The sequence below is a fragment of the Bos javanicus genome, chromosome 13, assembly GCF_032452875.1.
Source record: "Bos javanicus breed banteng chromosome 13, ARS-OSU_banteng_1.0, whole genome shotgun sequence".
NCBI lineage: Eukaryota > Metazoa > Chordata > Mammalia > Artiodactyla > Bovidae > Bos > Bos javanicus.
This window is the reverse complement of record NC_083880.1, coordinates 57507486-57527729: the sequence shown is the minus strand read 5'-3', so window position 1 is coordinate 57527729 and position 20244 is coordinate 57507486. Positions and strand designations below refer to the sequence as shown.

Sequence of the window (20244 nt, the reverse complement as noted above, 5' to 3'; positions counted from 1 at the left end):
GAGGAGGCCCGAGGCCCGGAGGTCGCCGCCGCAGCCGGCGCCGCCGCCGCCGTCGAGGGCGCCGCGGAGGGCGCCGCCGGGGTCGGCGTGGGCGCCGGCGCCGGGGCCACGAGTAGGATCTGGATTGAGTGGGACACGGACTCGAGTGACGAGGACGACGACTACGACGACGAGGAGGACGACGACGACTACGACGACTTGATCGACGCCCTGCGAGGCTTCAGGAGCGCCGTGTGGGGGTCCGGGCGGCTGGAGATGAGCGCGCTGAGCGCCCACCTGCCGCTGCTGACCTTCCTGGTCTTCTCCGTGCGCAACCCCGCGTGGGTGCTGGACTTTCTGCTGCACCCAAGCCCGGACGAGGGCCGCGGCTGCGGCTTCTTTTTTGGGGCGACCTGCTGCTTCCGAATGTTCCTGGGCTGCGCCTTCTTCTCCTTCGTGGGCGGCCCGGCCAAGGCCAAGCGCAGAGAACGAGGGCACTCCGGGGCCTCGGGTGCCTTCGGATCCCGCCCTGGCGCCCGTCGCCGGGGGCGCGAGGAGCGGCTCATCTAAGTCGGACCCCCTCCCCCTCCCCCAGACACCACCATCGCTGTGTAGTGTGGAGTTTTATTGAGTATTTGTGTATGTGTGTTTGGACACATTTTCCTTTTCGGTTGCTCTGTCCTTTGGTTCGTGCTCGCCTCGCTTTTTCCACACTTCCCTGCTCTCTAGCTCTCTCTATGTCTCTCACTTCTTTTCGAAAATTTTCCTAAGTCCGGGCTCTGGCTCGCACTCCCTCCCCTTCCGCCCACCCCGGCCCCTCGGCGGCGCCCGCGGGAGGGGAGGGGGGCGCTCGGCCTCGGGGGCCGCAGGGCGACGCGGCCCGGGGGGTGGAGCGTTGGCGTCGTGCGAGGGGTCGTCACCGGCTCGGAGACGCCCCCTCTCCCCCCGGAGGCCGGCCCCGCTTGGGGCCCAAGCCAGGGGGGGCGAGGGGGCGTCTCCCGGGCCTGTCCCGTCCCGGGCCGGACGCGGGCGGAGGGACCCCCCTCCCCGGGTACCCGGGGGGGCGCCTCCCTCCGCCAGCTCCCGCCCTCCCCGCCGCCGCGGCCGCTCCTCATCCCTCCTCCTCCTCCTCCTTCCACCCCCCTCGCCGCCGCCGCCTCCGCCTCCCCCCGCCTCCCCCCGCCCGCCGCGGAGCTCTGGGTCGGGGCGGCGGCGGGGCTCCGGCCGAGGCAATAAGAGCGGCGGCGGCGGCAGCGGCGGCAGCAGCGCCCGCAGCTCCGTCTAAGGTCCGCCTCGCTCCGCGGCGGCCATCAGACCCTTGGGCTCAGGCTCGAGGGGCTGGGAGCTGCGCGCTCCGCTCAGGCACAGCGACACCGCCCTCCCCGCGCGCTCCTCCCCGAGGAGCCGAGTCCGCGCCCGGCCCGCCCGCCCGGCGCTGCCCCGGCCCTCTCGGCCCGCGTGAGGCCGCCCGCGCCCGGCCCCGCCGCCGCCGCCGCCATGGGCTGTCTCGGAAACAGCAAGACCGAGGACCAGCGCAACGAGGAGAAGGCGCAGCGCGAGGCCAACAAGAAGATCGAGAAGCAGCTGCAGAAGGACAAGCAGGTCTACCGGGCCACGCACCGTCTGCTGCTGCTGGGTAAGGGCGGGGCGGGGGGCGCCGGCCCCGGCCCGGCCCGGGGGGGCCCCTCGGGGCGCCCCGCAGGCCGCGCGCGCCGAGCCCGTCCCCCGCCCCGGGCGCGCGCTCCCGAGCCCGCCGCCCGCCCGCGGGCTCAGCCTCCGGGGGGCGAGGCCGGAAGGGGGACCCCGGGGCGCCATTCGGCCGGGCGGGGGCCTGAAATGGGGCGGGGGGCCGTGGCGACGCGGGCGCGGGGCTCTCTGCCCTGTCTGCCCGCTCCCGGTCGCTCTCCCGTCCTCCCCGCGCCCTCCCCTCTCTCTCTTTCTCTCTCCGCGAGGCCTACACGGCGCCGGGGCTTCGGGTGCGTGTTGGGGAGGGGGAGGGGGAGTCCCACAGGGCTCGGGAGACTGCGACAAAAAGAGGGTTTCGGGGACAGGAAATGGGGTGGCGGGCCACGGGAGGGGGACCCGCCTCCGTGGGGTGTGTGATTTGTCGGGAGAGGGACAGGGAAAAAGCCAGCCAGCGGGGTGGGGGGGGAACGCCGCGGTGGCGGAGGGGGCATCGTCGAGGGGAGGTTCGGCGGGGGAAGTGGCCGCGGAGAGTCGGGGGGGGCGGGTGACATCAGCCCCTCGGAAGGGCTCCGGGTGGTAAAGGTGGTGCAGCGAGGGGGAGGGGGCGCGGGGGAGTCGTGGCGCCGGAGCCGAGGGGGGGGCGGGGGGCGGGAGGAGGCTGCGCGGCGGGCGCTGGGCGCGACTTGGTGCGTTTGGGGCAGGACACCCTGTGTGCGCGGAGCAGACGTGTCCCGGGCCGGGCCGGGCCGGGCCGTGGAAGGAAGCGAAGGAGAATCGAATAAAATAAGGCCGAAAAAAAAAAAAATGGAGTTAGTACGCTGAAGTGCCCAGTGAAGCCAAATGACACGTCATTTTACAGTATGACCTTTTTTTCCCCTTCCAGATATGCAGGCTTTTTGAAAAGCAAAGAAGAGAATTAATTGTAGCAGCTGCCGCCCACCCCCCCCGCAGCAGCGTCCCCCCCCCCATAAACCATTAGCACACACACATTTTCCTGTTAGTCGGCCACATTGAGAGCGCTTTGTGAAAAAAGGAAAAAAAAAAAGACATGCACAAATCAAAACTGGAAAATGACATTTGTCTGTAAATGGCTTCTTGGTCTGGAAATGGCGTGGTTTTTTTTTTTTTTTTTTGTCCTTTTCAAGGTGGGGGGGGGAATCCAGCGCACTTGAAGGAAAAGACTTTTTTTCCAGGTGGAAGGAGAGGAGAATACATGAATTAGTTGTTTGTCAAGTGACATTTGGTTGGTTGGTTTTGGGTTTTCTCTTTTGATTGCGGTTTTTCCTCTTTGGCAAAAAAAAAAAAAAAAACGTGGGGGGGGGGGCTGTTAACTCTAAGGAGATGGCCTTTCCCCCATTTTTCTTAAAGGTGCTGATTTGGAAAAATAAATAAATAAAAGAAGCATAAAAGAAATTGTTGAAATGACCAGAAGAATTACACAAGCATTAATTAGTATGGAAGTTTTCCATTTCCTTAGTAATTTGGCTATCTGAGTGAATTTGCTAGGTTAAGACCTAGTTCAGGGTCACATATCAACAAAACAGCTTGATTATAAAGAATAAAATGTAAAGGGCTGTTTTTCCGTTGTGGTGGTGTCTCCTTTGCTTTTGGGGGACGGGTCATGTCTTTGTTCTCCTAGGTCCAGATTTATGTAAAGCAGAAAATTAAGTGAAAATAAGTCTCTTTGGTGTTTATGCATTTGCAATTACAGTAATTAAATGGTACATATGTTGAGCTGTTGTCAAAAACTTCTAAAAGTGGAATTATGGTGTGTGAATATTAATTGTGTATAATTTGATTTCAAAGTAAAAGCCTAGAAAAGTCTAGAATCTTCCCCAGGAACACTCTTGCTATCTGAATAATTTAAAACAAGTGTGATGCGAATGGTACCTTAAATTTCTGACACCTTTGCACAGTGGTCATAGTCTCCCTTTAATTTGAGACTGATGACTCTGAATGCACCTGGCATCACTCAGCTAACCTGCCCCAGGTGTCCTAGTCCTATTATCATAGAAAGCCTCTGGCGTGGGGCTCTGCAGCCCGGGTCAGTGCCATGCGTTTTACATCTTTAAATGGTGATTCTCACTCTCACCGAGTGATGCCCCTTACCCAAAAAAAGAGGAAACGTGATGATGCCCTTTTTCATAAAAGAGGATCATCTTTTTAAATTTAATGGAATAAAATTTGAATTATAGAGCCACAAAAGATCTTGCAGTAGTTTTTCAGTTTCTCTGATTTCCTAAATGTGGAAACTGAGGCACGGACCTCTGTGTGCATGCAAAAGAGAGGTGCTACGAATTTTAACACAAAAGAAGAATATTGGAGATTCTGATTAATATTATGTACCATTAATATTTTAATTTGTGAGAGTTAGGCTCATTAAGATAGAATGTTTGCTTTGAAATCAATGTTTCTGTGGAAACTAATTTTAACTTTTTACAGATATTGATTACAGCCTTGTGAAAAGGCAAGAGAAGGAGGAATGCTTTGCTCTCTGGGCAGTAAAACAAAACAATAAAAAGTGAAGAGGGGCTAAAAAACCAAATAGGTTTGTGTGGGAGGGGGACAAAAATTGTCCACTCAGGATTATTTGTTGGAGAGAGGATCCATTTACAGAGGCCGAGAAACTAGCAATCCTCCTCCTAGCTTGGTGGAACTATGTTTTTTCCATAAAACATGTTTTTACAAATTTAAGGTGATTTCAAATGGGGCATACGCCCTTTTTCTAGCTCTGTTAGTCGTGAAGGGCTTGGAATCATTGAAAATTCAGTCGTTTTCAGGAATATTTTCCCTTATGATTAAAGTCTTGTCCTTTTTAACATGTTATTAATAGGGTTGTTCTCAAGCACTATATTTAAATATTTTTCAAGAATACAGCAAATCGATGGTCTTTCATCTCTCCCCCCCCCCCCATGGTTGTTATATCCAGAGAGAGTTTACCTTAGAAAAATAAAGTTTGCAGTAAAAGGGGGGAGGGGTGTGGAGAAGTGGATCAAACGGCATATTGGGCTAAGGGGGTGATTTTTAAGTAGCCCAGGGGACAAGAGCCCTGCAGACAAAACAGCTACTTTAAGAAAATGTTGGAGAGCTGCTGCGTCAGTTTAGATCTGGGGGCACCATAGGAGTCTGGGCATTGTCTGTGAACCCTGGGGTATTTTAACCATGAAACAGCTGACAAACAATGAATTAATGTGCCCATATACATTAAGGTGTACGTTTTTACCAGTGAATGCTCGTAGTTCAAAGATCCAGTTTCATAGTTATAACTGTAATTTTCCTACCTCTCCCCACCATGACAAAATTGCATCATTCTTTCTGTGCCCACCCCACAAATTTTAAAACAACTAAAAGAAAACACCTAAACAAACCAAAACCTTTAATTCTTGTTTGTTGTTCTGATGGTGAAATACTGCAGGTACACACAAAGTTGGATGTTTATTTCATTTTTTCTGCGTCGAAATGTCAAGGAAATTTGCACGTCTCGTATTTTGCTTGTGTTTTGCGTGTTGCTTCTATGGAGAAAACAGCAGTAGTGTCTCTCTCTCTCTCTCTCCCCCCCTCTCTCTCCTCCTTGCCCAAAGTGTGTAAAATGTCTCTTTCTTAACCTGAGACTTACTTTCATTTTCTAGGTGCTGGAGAATCTGGTAAAAGCACCATTGTGAAGCAAATGAGGATCCTGCATGTTAATGGGTTTAATGGAGAGTAAGTGTCAAATCTGTACCAAGGGCACGGTCAGAGTACCACATTTTATACTAACCTTTAGGAAGTTTAGGTAGCTTTTAGGGGCTGGGCAGCCAATGTCCACTTAATATTTTCAGCCTACATATCAGGAAAGAGCTCTTTAGGGGCTGTTTTCCTCCTTTTTTACTCTTTGGTGCAGCAACAAACAGTAATAGTTATAAAGCCCCTGCATTGGCCCCGTGACAGGTCTGCGGTAGGTTTTGGTGCAGTGGGTCTCCAACGTGGCTAACACCGGCCCTGGCCATCCCTTTGCCTAGCCACGCTGACCACTGCAGAGCTGGTCCCCACCCCCAGCACATTTCAGCGCAATGCACCAGTGCAGGATGTTTTAAACTATTAGGGAAACATTGTTTCAATAATATTCTCACATAAAACAAAGTGCAAAGAGTCAGCCTTGTTAGTAATTCATCATCCCCCCCCCCCCTTTGGAATTATCATGGGCAAATCATCATTGCCCTTTTTAAAAATCAATGATCTTGCCTAAAGAAAAGATAAAGATATTTAAATGATGGAAAGGCTGGGAATTAGGTACTTCTGGCCAGACCTAGGGGCACTTTTGCCTTTGAAAAGTCCTTCAAGGCATCTTGCTTTAGGACAATGTGACAATACCGCAGTGAGAATAAAGATGAAAAGAGAGAGTGCATATATGAAGATGTAAGCTATAGGAGAAGAATGCAAATAAGGGGCATAGGTCTCCCCAGACCCACTTCTACTTTCACGAGGGTGAGAGGGCTGGTAAGGGTAGTTAACCTTACAAACACTTGCAGGCACTAGTTTGTAGTTAACTAGTTGGTTAACAGTCCTATTCTTTTTCTTAAATCTGGGTTCAATTTAAAATTGCATTCCCCTTTAGTTTCCAAAGGGGAGGCTGAGTCAGAGGGGCATAGTTTTAATTCAGTTATGCACCAACTGCTCCCTCCAGTGAACTAATAAAGACCAGTTACTGTCTCCTACTATGCACTACACAAGGGGAAACAGATGAATTTTATCACCTGTTAGAAGTAAAAACTGCAGGAGGCAGCTCTTTATGGAAAATTCCAGAATTTCTTAGATCAAATAATCATGGAGGGGGAAGGTAGAGAAAAGGATGACATCATCCATACAAATGGACATTTAGTTTAGGATGCTTTTTAAGTTTAAAATTCAGAGGGATGAGCTCTTTTACCAGTTTTATGAATGGCTCTCCCGATGAGTTAACGGTATGCAACTAACTACATGTTGATTAAGTCACGTTAACATGTCACAAACAAATTCTGAAATTCTTAATTTGACACACCTTTCAGTAAAGCCCTGCCACCAGAGACTGTTATCTTTCAATTAAAACAAAAAGCCTGAAATAGGCTTTTTGCTGTGATTTTGTAATTTAAAGAAAAACCTTGCATAATTTTCCCCCCAGCAACTTTCCGGGGAGCGCTGCTTCAGGAGGCTTGTTAAGCAAAAATAATTTGACCATGTACCCTCTAGATAAATATTTTGATTAAAACTGGATGTGGCCTGCATTTTTAAAAGGATGCAGCAGCCACTGTTTACCTTAGCTCAGGTCCAATAGAAGATAGGACATCCTTGAAATAATTCACTTAAAGTTTTATTACTCTGTGGATTGCCGTAAATTTTTTTAATTTTTAGAGAAAAGTTTCTCCCCTCTAAGTGAGCCTGTCTGTAATGCAGACGAGGCATTTAAACCAGCACTTCTCTTTTCTGGGTTTTTTTTTTTTTTTGTCCTCCCCGCCCCCCCCCCAAAAGAGGAAGAGACATTCCCAGTTTGCCTGTTTGTAGAGGAAACCATAGGTAATCTCTGAGGATGTTAAATTTAGCCTGTGAAAGTGACATACAGGGGAATTCTTTATGTGAGCCTAGAAACCTTATTTTTATCTCGTACAAATGAGCCTCCTTTTTTCTTTTTCCTCGCTGCGGTATTGCAACAAAGGCGGTTTCCTTCTCCACTAGGAATTCCCTGCCAAGTGAGGACATCCGTCCACCCAAGGGGATTCTGTGTGGTGGCTCAGGGTCTCTGCCTCCTTGCTCCGTAAACGTGCGCTTTGTCAGGACTGGGCTGAGCTATTACATTTGCCTTAACTGTCCGCAGACTGCTGTGCCGAGTACCTCTGCAGAGTAACCATGGCATATTAATCTGACCTTCACAAACACAGAGGTCAAATGCGGATTTTCCTAACTCAATGCTAGCTAACTCTGTTACATTTGGGGGTGGGGGGAGTGCCATTAACACTGGATGAGCTAATAAGCTAATCAATTACAAAACCTGGTAGACAGCTTAAGCCATCCTGTCCCTCCCACCTTTAAGGAGGAGTTCCTGCCAATCACGAAGATTGGGTTTGGGGAGGGAAGGGCTTGGTGGTAGTGGGTTTTATTCTTTTAATCTTTTTTTTTTTTTTTTTGCTGTGTGCCTCACAGTCCAGGCACACTTTTAATTGATGACAGTTTGTGGGGAACAATTACATAGAAATAAAAACATAGGTAGCTGCCCAAGTCCAAGAAGGGAGGAAATTAATAACGCACCAGAAAATCACGGGCCAAAAATCATGGACCTTTTGTGTGTTCAGTACAACACGGCGACTGAGGTCTGGAACCATCAGGGGCCTTACGCGCTGCTATATTCTCCAAAGAACTGTGAGATAAATCACTGTGTTAGCTCCCTGATGCATGTACATTTAGTGAAAGCACAAGAAAATAATTATGCGTCCCTCCTGTACCTGACGAAGTCTCCAGAGGGTTCTGCTAATGTTGCAGTGAAGGTGTGGAATTCTTCCCTCCATGGCCTGCAGTCTCAGTAGAGGTGCCAATTTAGCCAGGAAGGCGACCTAAGAATTAACGGGAGGATGGCGGCCGTTTGTGTAGGAATGTAGGGAGGCTGTGTGGGGTTTTTGTGAAATTGCGGTGCCTTGCAGATTAGGTGAGCTTTCAATCTCTCTTTAAAAGGGGCGGCGAAGAGGACCCGCAGGCTGCAAGGAGCAACAGCGATGGGTAGGAACATTCAAAAACAGAAAAACTTTTTTTTAACACACACACCTGACACACACAAAGCTCATACTGGGAAACAGGACACACAGACCCGGGAAGAAAACCAAAATCATTTAAGGGCCATCAGCCATCTTGGTATATACATCTGCAAACAACACAATTTCTTGTCATTTCAGAGCAAGTGAAGTGCAAAACAGGGTGGTTTTTTTTTTTTTTTTTTTGCCATCCTTAAAGTATAATTAGATCCAGCTGGGGGAAAGCTATAGATTTCAGCATTAAGACGGTCAGTTTAGGATTTCAAAAATTGATGGTTTCTATCCCCCACCCCCAGCTCTCCATTTGAATTGGCTACTTGTTTTAAAAACTGTCTACTTGTTTTTAAACCTGCTAAATTCTGTCTACCCTGTGGCTGGTCTGATGTTAAAATTTCAGACCTCTTTGGGGGGGGGGGAAAATCTTTTTTACCTCTATTAAAATACGTGGTGCCGCACCGTCCTTAATTGGGCGGGGGGAAATAAATACTTGGCACCTTGAGGAGGGAGGTCATTGTTGAGAATGATCTGGAAAAGTCTCTGGTCTTTTTAAAACTGTCATTTTATCCAGTGGATAGGAAATTAATGATGGCCTCCATCTTTTTCCACTCATTATCAAATTATTTTTTTTCTGCACTTCCTGCATCCGCACTGCCCATCACACTCATGCACACATACATACACGCATGCCAGGTAACCCTCTCCAAACACTGCTCTTCGTATTCAGCATGCAGTGAGGGAGCAGCTCTTTGTCCTGAGAACATGAAGAGCCAACTGACCTAGCCTAGGGCACCTCAAAAATAGCTTCTGTGGCTCGGGAGGGGAGGGGCAAAGGAGACTGGGGGGTCGGGACCAAGTAACTGACACATGTTTGTTCATCTGTTTTTTTTAGACTATATAACCCCTAGATGATGGCTTCAATTTCTCATCTTCCCGGCTATGTCCTATCACACTTTGCATGCTGGAATTGCCCGTCTTAGGAACTTCTAATAAGAATACTATTCTGTTGTGGGGGGGTGGGGGGATGGGGCCCCAACACCTAACCTCTAAAGATAACTGAAAAAAAAAAAAAAAATTTAAAAAACAAACAAAAAGCAACAAAAAAAGTAACCCCTAATTGACAAATATGTAGTGTATCAACCACCCAAAGCATCTACATAAACAGTGATTGACAGCTTACTGTACCAAAAGTTGGCATTTGAGAGCTATGACCCCTCTCTATTGAACCCACTTCCCTATTGAACCACCTCCTGTATACTTCCTAGATGCTATGCTAGATCCCTGACTGAATCCTACTAATACCTACTAACGGCCTGCTCTTCTATCTGTGACTCTGTTCTACAAGTAAAACTTAAGTATTAGGCCTGCTCTTCTATCTGTGACTCTGTTCTACAAGTAAAACTTAAGTATTAGGCCTGCTCTTCTATCTGTGACTCTGTTCTACAAGTAAAACTTAAGTATTAACAAATGTGATAAATAAAAATTCTCTGCATGTCTCAGCAATCCCTGTATCTTGCGTCTGTCTTCTGTCTTTCTTCTTTCGTCTGTCTGCCCACCAAAAAAAAAAAAAGCATAAAGATAAAAGATATAGAAGTCAGTATACAACATAGCCTTCCCCTAACACACGGGGGAGGGGGTGACCATCTCTTAAAATTTGAACCCAGCATATAAAGCAGCCCTGATCGCAGGCTTTATACATGTTGGAGGGGAGGGGCAGTTATAAAATCCAAACGGTTCTTCCAGCCCCCACTTTTCATCCATCAGAATTCTGTATGTAGTTGATATACATTTTGGCTTTCATTACGTCAAAGACATACGAAGAACTTTATCAGAGAATGTCACAATCAATGTTAAATTCATTAAGCGATAGTAAAAATTACAGTAAACCTGCCAACCCCCAGTATAATATCTCCATCTACATAGTAATTGCTTCAATGGAGGAATTTTTGTTTTAGTATTACACACCCGAATTAGATTTCAGATTTCTATTTTAGCTGTTTTATACTTGATATACTCCCACACCTATTCACATACGTAGATGAATACTGAGCACATTCTCAGAATATCCGTATTTAAGACTGGAAGTTTTCCAATTACCATACTACTACTTAGACCAAAATATCAAACTGAATGAAAGAACCAGGTTCCTGGAAATAACTTTTCTCTTGTTTTGGGCTCATTTGGGCATTAATATCCAGACATACATAATTTTAACTATTGTGGGACCTTAAAACCAAAGCTCCAAGGCTCTCATTACCATGGAAATGGAGCTTCTTTCTAATGGATGGGAATGGGACTGTCCTGTGGGGTTTTAACTTTGAATTTCTGTGTGCAACTTGGGAACAAACACAAGTCCGTTTAAAACTCCAGCATCTAAATACCTGATTTAGGCCGTAGCGCCAAGTCGGGACACGATTAGGAATTTCAGAAACGCACCAAACTCTCAGAGGGGTTCAAGATGAGATCCCTTTACATTGATGCTGGTTGCATTAAGAGTCGGGTTTGGAGCACAAATCTCCCACTCCTGGTTGGCGGCACAGCTCTCCTGGAGTTCTCCCGCCTTGCAGCACTTTTATTAAAGAGCTATGAGGGGGTTGGTTCCTGGTACCATCTGTAGACTTGCACCCGCAAAACATACACCTCTTCAGCCCCTGATGAGGGCAGTACCTCTAAACTAGCTCCCCCCATTCAGATACGAGACGGGCAGGGTCTCGGAGGCCAGTTGCACCCTGGGGAAGGGATGAAATGAGATCATTTGGAAAACGAGGGCCCACTGCTCAAACGAATATGCAAAAGGATTATTTTGAAAGGGTGAAAGGCCAAGTTCTCCAGGGGGTGGGGCTTTGCAGGTGATCACATGGCCACACACCCCACCCCACCCCACCCCCGGCCCAGGAGCCGCCTCCCCCTCCCCACGTCACACTGACCTCCCGGGCTAAGCTGCTCTTGTTAACATCCCCTCCCCGCGTGTCCTCTACGCTACTGTCCTATCGTGTCCTGCCCCTGAGGGGCTACGTGTTTAATTACCTCCATCCCAGTACTCTAGGTGAATTAACCCCGTGAATACATCAACAACTGGATTCCAGAGGTTTCTTTAAAAAAACCCCAGCAAGAAAAATATAAGCCCTGTCCCCCTCCTGCCTCTGTCACCGGGACCCTCCGTCCCCTCCCCTGAGGACAGCACCTTCCATCTTTGTGACACCACTGTCACCTCCTAGGACCTGATACTCAGTATGTGTGTCGTGGGTGTGGTCCAATCCCCTAGCCCACAGGTGACCCACTCTGGGCAATACTGTGGCAAGAACACAGCCCCAAAGAACCTTCCCTGGCTGTGTTTGATGATGGACAGTGTCTGAAGACACACGGGGATAAGCACAATGACAGGGTTCCCCAGAGTCAAAGGGCCTTTACCTGTGTCCCCAGGGACGCTGAAAGTGGCTGGTTCCACACAGACCACACCTGCCCTCCCAGGTGTGCAAGTTAAAATCAATTAAAAACTGATGAAGGCACTAACATCTACTTAACTGTGGGGCATAGGCCACACCGCCTCCCTCCCCTTCCCCCCATAAGTCCCAGATCTTAAAGACTTCCAGGGAGGGGTGGCAGAATTCCATTTTACTCTGTTCACATTGAGGGATCAATGTATATTAACATCAACTAGAAATATTGTCCACTGCTGCTGGCCGCATCGAGGGACAGTGACTTCCAATAAATAAAAACGGGGCCCTTAAGTCTGTAATTAACACTACCACCTGCGTTTCATTCACTGCTGGTCCCTATGCTAATCCAGTGACTGAAGAAGCCGCAAGGCACACCATGACCTTTTCCCACCTCCTTAACCCTACAATAACACTTCCCCGCCCCCACCAAAAGCTTCGGGACAGGGATGCCTGGCGTGCTGCAGTCCTTGGGGTTGCAAAGAGTCAGACACAACTGAGCAACTGACCCTCCAATAGGGATGCTAATAAAGGCCAATAGGAACTTTTAGGAAGTGCTGGTATGCAGTGGGGGCCACAAGAGGGTGGAAGCCCCTCTGAATAGTAAATAACCAGTCCACACTTCTGGTACAGTAGCCACAATCCTTATCTAGATGCTTGGGGTTCTGCCCCACTTGGGCGTGTCCTCAGGACACAATGGGTGGTTATCATTTGAAACCACCATTATTCGGGAACCTCCAACCTCAGCCCAGATCTGAACCCACCACTCCTTCAAGAACAGAATACTATTTTAGTTGGAAAGTCGTGGTTGAAACGACACTGTGAGTCAACGTGATGCAATATGATTTTTTTTTTTTCTTTTCAATCCCACTGTAGTGAGAAGGCCACCAAAGTGCAGGACATCAAAAACAACCTGAAAGAGGCCATTGAAGTACGTGCCTGGTCCTTTTCTGTCCTTTCTTTTAGCCTCCCTTTCAGACAGCGCTCTCCCCCTGACCTTTGCTCCATCATTTTCAGACCATCGTGGCCGCCATGAGCAACCTGGTGCCCCCTGTGGAGCTGGCCAACCCAGAGAACCAGTTCAGAGTGGATTACATTCTGAGCGTGATGAACGTGCCGGACTTTGATTTCCCTCCCGTAAGCCAAGCCTGCACCCCCTCCCCACACCACCAGGGACCCCCTTCCGCTACTCTGCCACAAAACTCAGTTTGCACACTGCCAGCAAAACCTAGTTCTTTGACACTGTTAGGAAACAGTTAACCCATTAAGAATCCTTATTCTTAAAATGACAGCAACAGCTAGCAGTAAGCATTAGGGCTTTAGTCAAGATGGAGGAGCAGAGTCCTGTCACCCCGTGTGTAAGTCTTGACTCACTCCTCTCCACAAGTAAACATCCCAGTTCAATACCGCCATTCCCACTGCACTGGACTGTAAATTTTCACAGAAGAAAAAGTCATGACTTGTGGCAGCCTTAATTACTCCCGTATACACATCTTGTGACAAAGTACTATATGTTGAGTATGGCACAGAAATGCTAATTGTCTAGCTGATTGAAACTATTCTGAGATACCAAGGAATGAGAGATGAAGTGCCAGCTCTGAGATTTATAAATGGGAGATATTCTCATTTTAAACAATTTGCCATTTAACTTTTATTAATTTTTTCTAAAATCAGTCCTTGCCTTGGGCTAAATGAAGTCTTTTCTCATTAATTAAAAATAAATTACAAAAGGCCCTCACCTAAATGTCATAACACAGGGATTGTCTTCTGTGTTCCCTGGCTGACGTGCAGGACGCTTTTTGCACAGATTTGTCGGCTCCGTAAAGAACTATTTTTAGGGAACAGAGAACTGCCCATGCCCTAAGCATATATGTTTTGACCCTTAGTGAGGGAAGAATAGTTTATAAGAGGGGAACAGGAAACAAAATGGAAAGATGGGCAAGTTTATAAGGTCCAGAAGGAAAAGACTCGTCTGCAGCAAAAACAATGACTTATTGTCGCCTTTTGTCAGGATTTCGTGGGAATTTGTGTTTGTATATTTTAAATGGGTTTGGCTGCAAACTTCTCCTATCCAGGAAGCAGTATTAATAAGTATGGCTAGGTAAATTCTCTTAAATAGGAAAAAATAAAAGAAGAGTCGAGCAGTAAACACAGCATACATAATGCCCAACACAGGCTTTTCTGTGGTTCTGTAGCTCTAATAGAAAAAACGAAGCCCATTAAAAATGCACTACGATGGTGACTCTTGAAGGGTCCTCCCATTTAGCTTTTGACCCTTTTCTTGCTGCATTCACATTGCAGAAAAACCTTTTCTTCCCTTGTAAGGGGAGATTGCCCCCATATAATTAAAAATGTTTTTACTCAAATGACATATGAACTGTGACCTATTGCAGTTTTAAAACCAGGCAGAGGTCATTTGCTCCTTTGATTGATAGGCATTGACTGACAAGGTCAGATTTGCCAACGGCTCCCAATTATAATATTTTTGCTAAAATTCGCATTTTCCTGGAAGGAAAATTGCGGTCTCACCACATCTTCATAAATGAGACGTCTTATCTCCATGACATCAAATCATTTATTGGCAAAGTCTCCTAATTAGCTTGTATTCCTCCTAGGTAAGCAATTGGGTGAAGAAAGAAACTTATTCAGTAGTTTAGTTTGGCCCTTCATCCCATTCCCAAAAAGTATAGGATGAAAACTACCCAAGACCAGTAATCCACAATAAGAGATGAGCTGGTCTCAATTTCCAAGTATGTGTAGCACGTTGAAGTTCTTTATGAACACTCACTCCTTAGTTTGCCTCGAAACAGGGAATAATTGCACCCAGGGTTGGTGGCAGGGTGAACTCTGGTCTCACTGGGAGCAGCCCCCGTGTCTAAACATTCCCTCTCTTGTTCACTTCCAGGAATTCTACGAGCATGCCAAGGCTCTCTGGGAGGATGAAGGGGTGCGTGCCTGCTATGAGCGCTCCAACGAGTACCAGCTGATTGACTGCGCCCAGTAGTAAGTACACGGTCTCCACAGCAGCGTGCGCGCATGGGCGCGCGCACACACACACAAAAACGCATAGAGAACATCCTAAAAACCACAACTCACACTGTTCAAGTTACTTCTTTTCAGAGAAGCCAGCCAGTTATTCCCACCTGCAGTTTGAAAGTTCTAGTCTGATTCACTGGTTTTATAAAGCCCTTAATTGCACTTTTTAGTGCAGTGACATTATTTTTATACAAACAGGTAATGCCTGGTAGAGCAAATGATAATTATCTGCAGTAAAGTGATGTTCATAATTAATTACCTTGAAGTAATTAATTGAATTGACCTCCAAGCATGTGGGGAGATAGGACAGCTTTCACACTTTGGATAAGGTAGAAGTATTATATTTTATTGCTGTAATTTAAAACATGACAAAGAAGAACAGTGTGGCAAAAATATGCCTCCCCCTTCCTTCATGGCCAGTCCGTTGCTTTGCTGTTTCCTCTATCAGGGACGTGACTGTAGTAGCTGCCGGAGTCCAGTATGTCTAGTTCATCTAGAGTTGGGTATTGCGTTGAATTCCATTTCCTATCCTTATTGATTCATTCACACTGGGCTTAATTTGAGGATGCTCCCCCCATGGGGTCCTTGCTGTGTCCCTTCATGGGCTCTCTTCCAGTGGATGTGATAAACACAGCTGGAAAGTTGCCTTTTAAATAGTTTACGACCTTCCTTATCCTGTACATAATATAGCAAATATGTGATGTTCAGAGCCATAAAAGATATTTTAAAGGTATCGTTTGTTTGCTGATGTTGCACAAATGTACTCAGCGGTCTCAGTTATCATATATTCTCAAGTTGGATTGTCTTTTATGACTGGGGGAAGGGCAAGAGATATTTGTGATGTTTCAGCCTCTCTTATGTAAGTAACTGAAACACACAATTTTGTTATTGAAAATATTAAGTAACCAGGAACATGGTACCCGGCTGGCTCACAAAAAGCTAAAATTGCATTACTTAGGAGCCCCACGCCTGAGGAACTTATGAAAACCACTTGAATAAACAGGAGGGAGGAAGAGGTGACAGCACTCCAACTGCAAACACAAAGCAAGGGCCCCAGATTCTTGTATCTACACATCACAAGAGCTTATGTTAGGGGCTGTGAAGCCTATTAATTTCTCTCTCCCTGACCCTGCTTTCCCATTGGAAGTGCATTTGATTATTTTCAATTGTCACACATATAGCTGTTTTGTGATTTCATATACAAGCAAATCTGTATATTTTTTCAACAAGTAAGAAAAAAAAAGTCCATCTTGGCCAGTCTCTGTGACCGCCCCCCCCAACCCCCACCCCCCTCTTCAACAAAGTCTCTGATTTTCTCAAAAGTTTGTGCTTAAAGCTGGAAGTGCTAATTATAGTAAGGCAAAACAAATGGAAATCCTGGAATTGTTTGCCTTTTGTAGTTTGGATCCAAGTCAGAAGTACAGGTACAAGATTAGAAGGATTTAACCACCCCAGTTTGGAGTGCTCTGGGAGGGGGGAGGGTGTAACAACTTCATTAATTAACAGTTTAGCCAGCTTTTTTTTTTTTTTTAATCTCACACCATTTAAAAGTTTTTTTTTGTTGTTATTATTTTTTAAAGCAACACTCAATTACTCCTGCAACTTGATCTGAAAAAGGCAACATTTGCAGTTTATGGAAAGTTTTAAGGCAACTCTAAGAAAAAGAGAACACAGCTCAACTTTTATAAAATGTCTTCCCCAGCCCGATGCTTGGAAAGCAGCTCTGCCCTGCAGTGACCAGTGTGTGTCTGGTTTCACTGCCTTTATGTTAAAAAGTTGATCTACTGCTATCTTGCCCATTTCTTAAGGTGCCTGTTTTTATTTGTTGAGCCCGGGTTTGGCTGGCCCCACTCCAGATGTCTCTCTCACAAGATTTGGTGCTGATGATCTATTTTTAGAACTGTGGTTCTGTTGCCATGGCAACATGCTGGAGGCCAGGGCGGCTGGGGAGCTATTTCTGGACTGGTACTGTAATGTAAGACTGATTGGGCAAGTTAGTATATCCTCTAAGCCAGACTAACTTTAAACTGGTAAAAAGGAAGGAGGAAAGAAGAAAAAAAAAAGGTACAGAATTTCTTTAAATAGACTTTTCTTTGTGATTTTTCTTCTCTGATTAGCCCACTTTAAAATAATTCCAGACCCCTCCCCCCAAGGAGGAAAAAGAAAAAAGCTGGTTTTAACATTAACACAGTAATTAGTGTTTTAAAAGTTATTTTCCTAACAGTGTTATCTAGTCTGGCAACACAAGCAAGGTACTTTTTGCTTTGGGGACAGTGTATAGCTGTGGAAAGGGAGGTAGAAAACACTGCTTTTCCCTTATAAAGCTTTCTCATCGTTAAGGATGGCCCCTAAGATCTCCACCCCTCCACTGTGCAGGCTCCCAGCCTGAATAAGGGCCCCTAACCTGGGTGGCTCTGAGGGTTTTTGAAAACGCTAAAGTTTAATATCTGGACTGTGCTATTTCATAGACGAAGTAGAACGGAAGGGAACGTTGTGTCTGTTTCCTGTTCAGTGTGGTAAGGGCCTGGCCCCTTCTTACAAGTAGAAGGAAGGGATACCCTTTCTGAGTAACTCAGACAATCTCATTTTCATTAGTCTCTTGGGAGGGAAAAAAATCCTTGCTGCTCTTAAATGTGCCATTTTTTTTTTCCATTTTTTAAAACTCTGCATGACAGGAAGGGTACAATTTTCATCCTACTTGCCATTTTAATCAAAGCCAAACAATTTGAATTTAACTCAGTCATTATCAAATGGCACAAAATCAATCAGCTGATTGATCTGCACAGAACCAGCCTTTTAAAATTAAAACAAGGCCAGGAGAGCCCACTCCTAGTTCTGGATTCCTAGACCTACTATTGCTCAGCCAAGTACATTTATCTTGTATTCTCTTTGCTTTAACCTCTCTAAAGCATAAGCTTGGAATCATAAGCTTAATGAACACAGAAAATTCCCACCGACTTAATGCCATGTAACTGTGGGGTGGTCATTTCCATCAGCTGGTCTTTGCAGAGAGGCAGGGATAGTGGGTGGGCAGAGTGGCATGAGCACGTGGTCACCGTGGTGCATCTTTTCCTCCCAGCTTCCTGGACAAGATTGATGTCATCAAGCAGGATGACTACGTGCCCAGCGACCAGGTATGCACACGTTCTCACAAGCAGAGGACTCGGAGCCCTCTGTCCCAACTAATTGGCAACTCCAGATTGGCAATTATAAATGAGTTTTAGTTGGTTTCGGTGAGATCCCTTGACCCAAGATTCTGTTTTAGGATCTGCTCCGCTGCCGTGTCCTGACTTCTGGAATCTTTGAGACCAAGTTCCAGGTGGACAAAGTCAACTTCCAGTAAGTAAACGGTTCCCTTTAAAAAAAAAAAAAAAAGATATCTTGACATTCCCTCTGGTAGGGAGAGCGGTGGACCAGTGTTGGCCCTTGGAGTGACCAGGTATCATTTCTCTCCTGCAGCATGTTTGACGTGGGCGGCCAGCGCGATGAACGCCGCAAATGGATCCAATGCTTCAATGGTACGGAAGCCATGGGCTTCTCTGCTCTCTAAGGACAGTTTGCTTTTCTAATTGTTAAAGATCACTTTCTCTGCTAACATGTGTTATGTTTGCTTTATTGTGCTGAAGATGTGACTGCCATCATCTTCGTGGTTGCCAGCAGCAGCTACAACATGGTCATTCGGGAGGACAACCAGACCAACCGCCTGCAGGAGGCTCTGAACCTCTTCAAGAGCATCTGGAATAACAGGTTTGTGCAGTGCCCGCCGCCCACCTCCATCTCCTCCCTACTGATGTCAAGGTCAATAGAAAAGAATCTTGTACAAGTTCTTGTACAAGCATCTCAAACTACTTGCAAAAAGAATACTCTCTTCCTGGGCAATAAACCCGCTTCCCTCTTTCTTAGATGGCTGCGCACCATCTCTGTGATTCTGTTCCTCAACAAGCAAGATCTGCTGGCTGAGAAAGTCCTTGCTGGAAAATCGAAGATTGAGGACTACTTTCCAGAATTTGCTCGCTACACTACTCCTGAGGATGGTACGTATGGCCTTCTGCAGTTGATTAGTGCCCATTGGTCCCACAGGGTCTTGCATATGTTAAAGATTTCTGTTCTTGATTTTAAAAATGAATGATCTCTAAGAATGGAACTCTGCTTCCCCAGCCACCACCACCACACTATAAGGGGTCTATAGGGGGAACAAAAGAATCTCATTCTTATTACTTAAGTAACAAAATATTTATATTCTTTACAGCGACTCCCGAGCCCGGAGAGGACCCACGCGTGACCCGGGCCAAGTACTTCATTCGAGATGAATTTCTGGTGAGTAGAGACTGTTGTTTACTTAATTCTAAATCTGAGGATCAAACCATCCAGTTCCTCCATGTTATTTCACTGATAGCCAGCATGACTCTTAGCCTTTGGGCCCTTCAGTTGGGGATTGTTTCAACATGATGTCAATAACTGGTGGGCAGAGCTTGGTAGATGACATCCACTGGTGAGTTACTGGCGAGGGGGCACTGACCACGGTTCCTTTGTCCCCACAGAGAATCAGCACTGCTAGTGGAGACGGGCGCCACTACTGCTACCCTCACTTCACCTGCGCTGTGGACACCGAGAACATCCGCCGTGTGTTCAACGACTGCCGTGACATCATCCAGCGCATGCACCTCCGTCAGTATGAGCTGCTCTAAGAAGGGAACCTCCAGATTTAATTAAGGCCTTAAGCGCAATTAATTAAAAGTAAGATATAATTGTACACGCAGTTGATCACCCACCATAGGGCATGATTAACAAAGCAACCTTTCCTTTCCCTCAAGTGATTTTGCGAAACCCCCTTCACCTTACAGCTTGCTTAAATATTCCAAATTTAGAAAGCTTAAGGCGGCCTATAGATTAAGATTAAGAAAAAAAGGCCACAAATGTTCCCTTCTCTCTTTAAGTAACTACAATAATAGCAGCAAACAGAAATAAATAAATGAAATAAATGAAACAAATGAAATAAATATCGTGTTGTGCAGCATTAAAAAAATCAAAATAAAAATTAAATGTGAGCAAAGATGTGACTCCTGTGAATTATTTGCGGTTTCAAGCACACACACACACTGTTCAGGGTTTGCTGCTACTGCTAAGTCACTTCAGTCGTGTCTGACTCTGTGCGACCCCATAGACAGCAGCCTACCAGGCTCCCCCGTCCCTGGGATTCTCCAGGCAAGAACACTGGAGTGGGTTGCCATTTCCTTCTCCAGTGCATGAAAGGGAAAAGTGAAAGTGAAGTCGCTCAATCACGTCCGACTCTTCGCAACCCCATGTTCAGGGTTTGGACTACATCAAAAGTTAGGAGGCCCCCGTATTTAGGT

At 46.6% G+C, this 20244-nt stretch overlaps 2 protein-coding genes across 10 annotated transcripts in view; both read left to right on the top strand.

Moving 5' to 3' along the window:
- LOC133259478 (neuroendocrine secretory protein 55) overlaps positions 1-9413 on the top strand; it is a 56408-nt gene extending 46995 nt beyond the window's left edge. The window contains exons 2-3 of the mRNA XM_061437048.1: positions 5295-5367; positions 9310-9413. The gene's annotated coding sequence lies outside the window, so the exon portion shown is untranslated. The remainder of the gene's footprint in view (positions 1-5294; positions 5368-9309) is intronic.
- The window catches only part of GNAS (GNAS complex locus), a 66253-nt gene extending 46310 nt beyond the window's left edge, over positions 1-19943 (top strand). For 2 of the 9 annotated variants that reach the window (XM_061437044.1, XM_061437037.1), the window contains exons 2-13: positions 5295-5367; positions 8344-8388; positions 12731-12785; positions 12872-12991; positions 14760-14857; positions 17970-18024; positions 18156-18229; positions 18350-18408; positions 18517-18637; positions 18794-18924; positions 19140-19207; positions 19432-19943. In XM_061437044.1, coding sequence (XP_061293028.1) covers positions 5295-5367; positions 8344-8388; positions 12731-12785; positions 12872-12991; positions 14760-14857; positions 17970-18024; positions 18156-18229; positions 18350-18408; positions 18517-18637; positions 18794-18924; positions 19140-19207; positions 19432-19578 — 1046 coding nt within the window. In that variant the 3' untranslated portion in view covers positions 19579-19943. Of the gene's footprint in view, positions 1-1415; positions 1616-5294; positions 5368-8343; positions 8389-12727; positions 12786-12871; positions 12992-14759; positions 14858-17969; positions 18025-18155; positions 18230-18349; positions 18409-18516; positions 18638-18793; positions 18925-19139; positions 19208-19431 lie in introns of those variants that run through there. The other 7 variants (XM_061437045.1, XM_061437041.1, XM_061437036.1 and 4 more) reach the window with 7 other exon arrangements.
- The last annotated feature ends 301 nt before the right edge of the window (positions 19944-20244 follow it).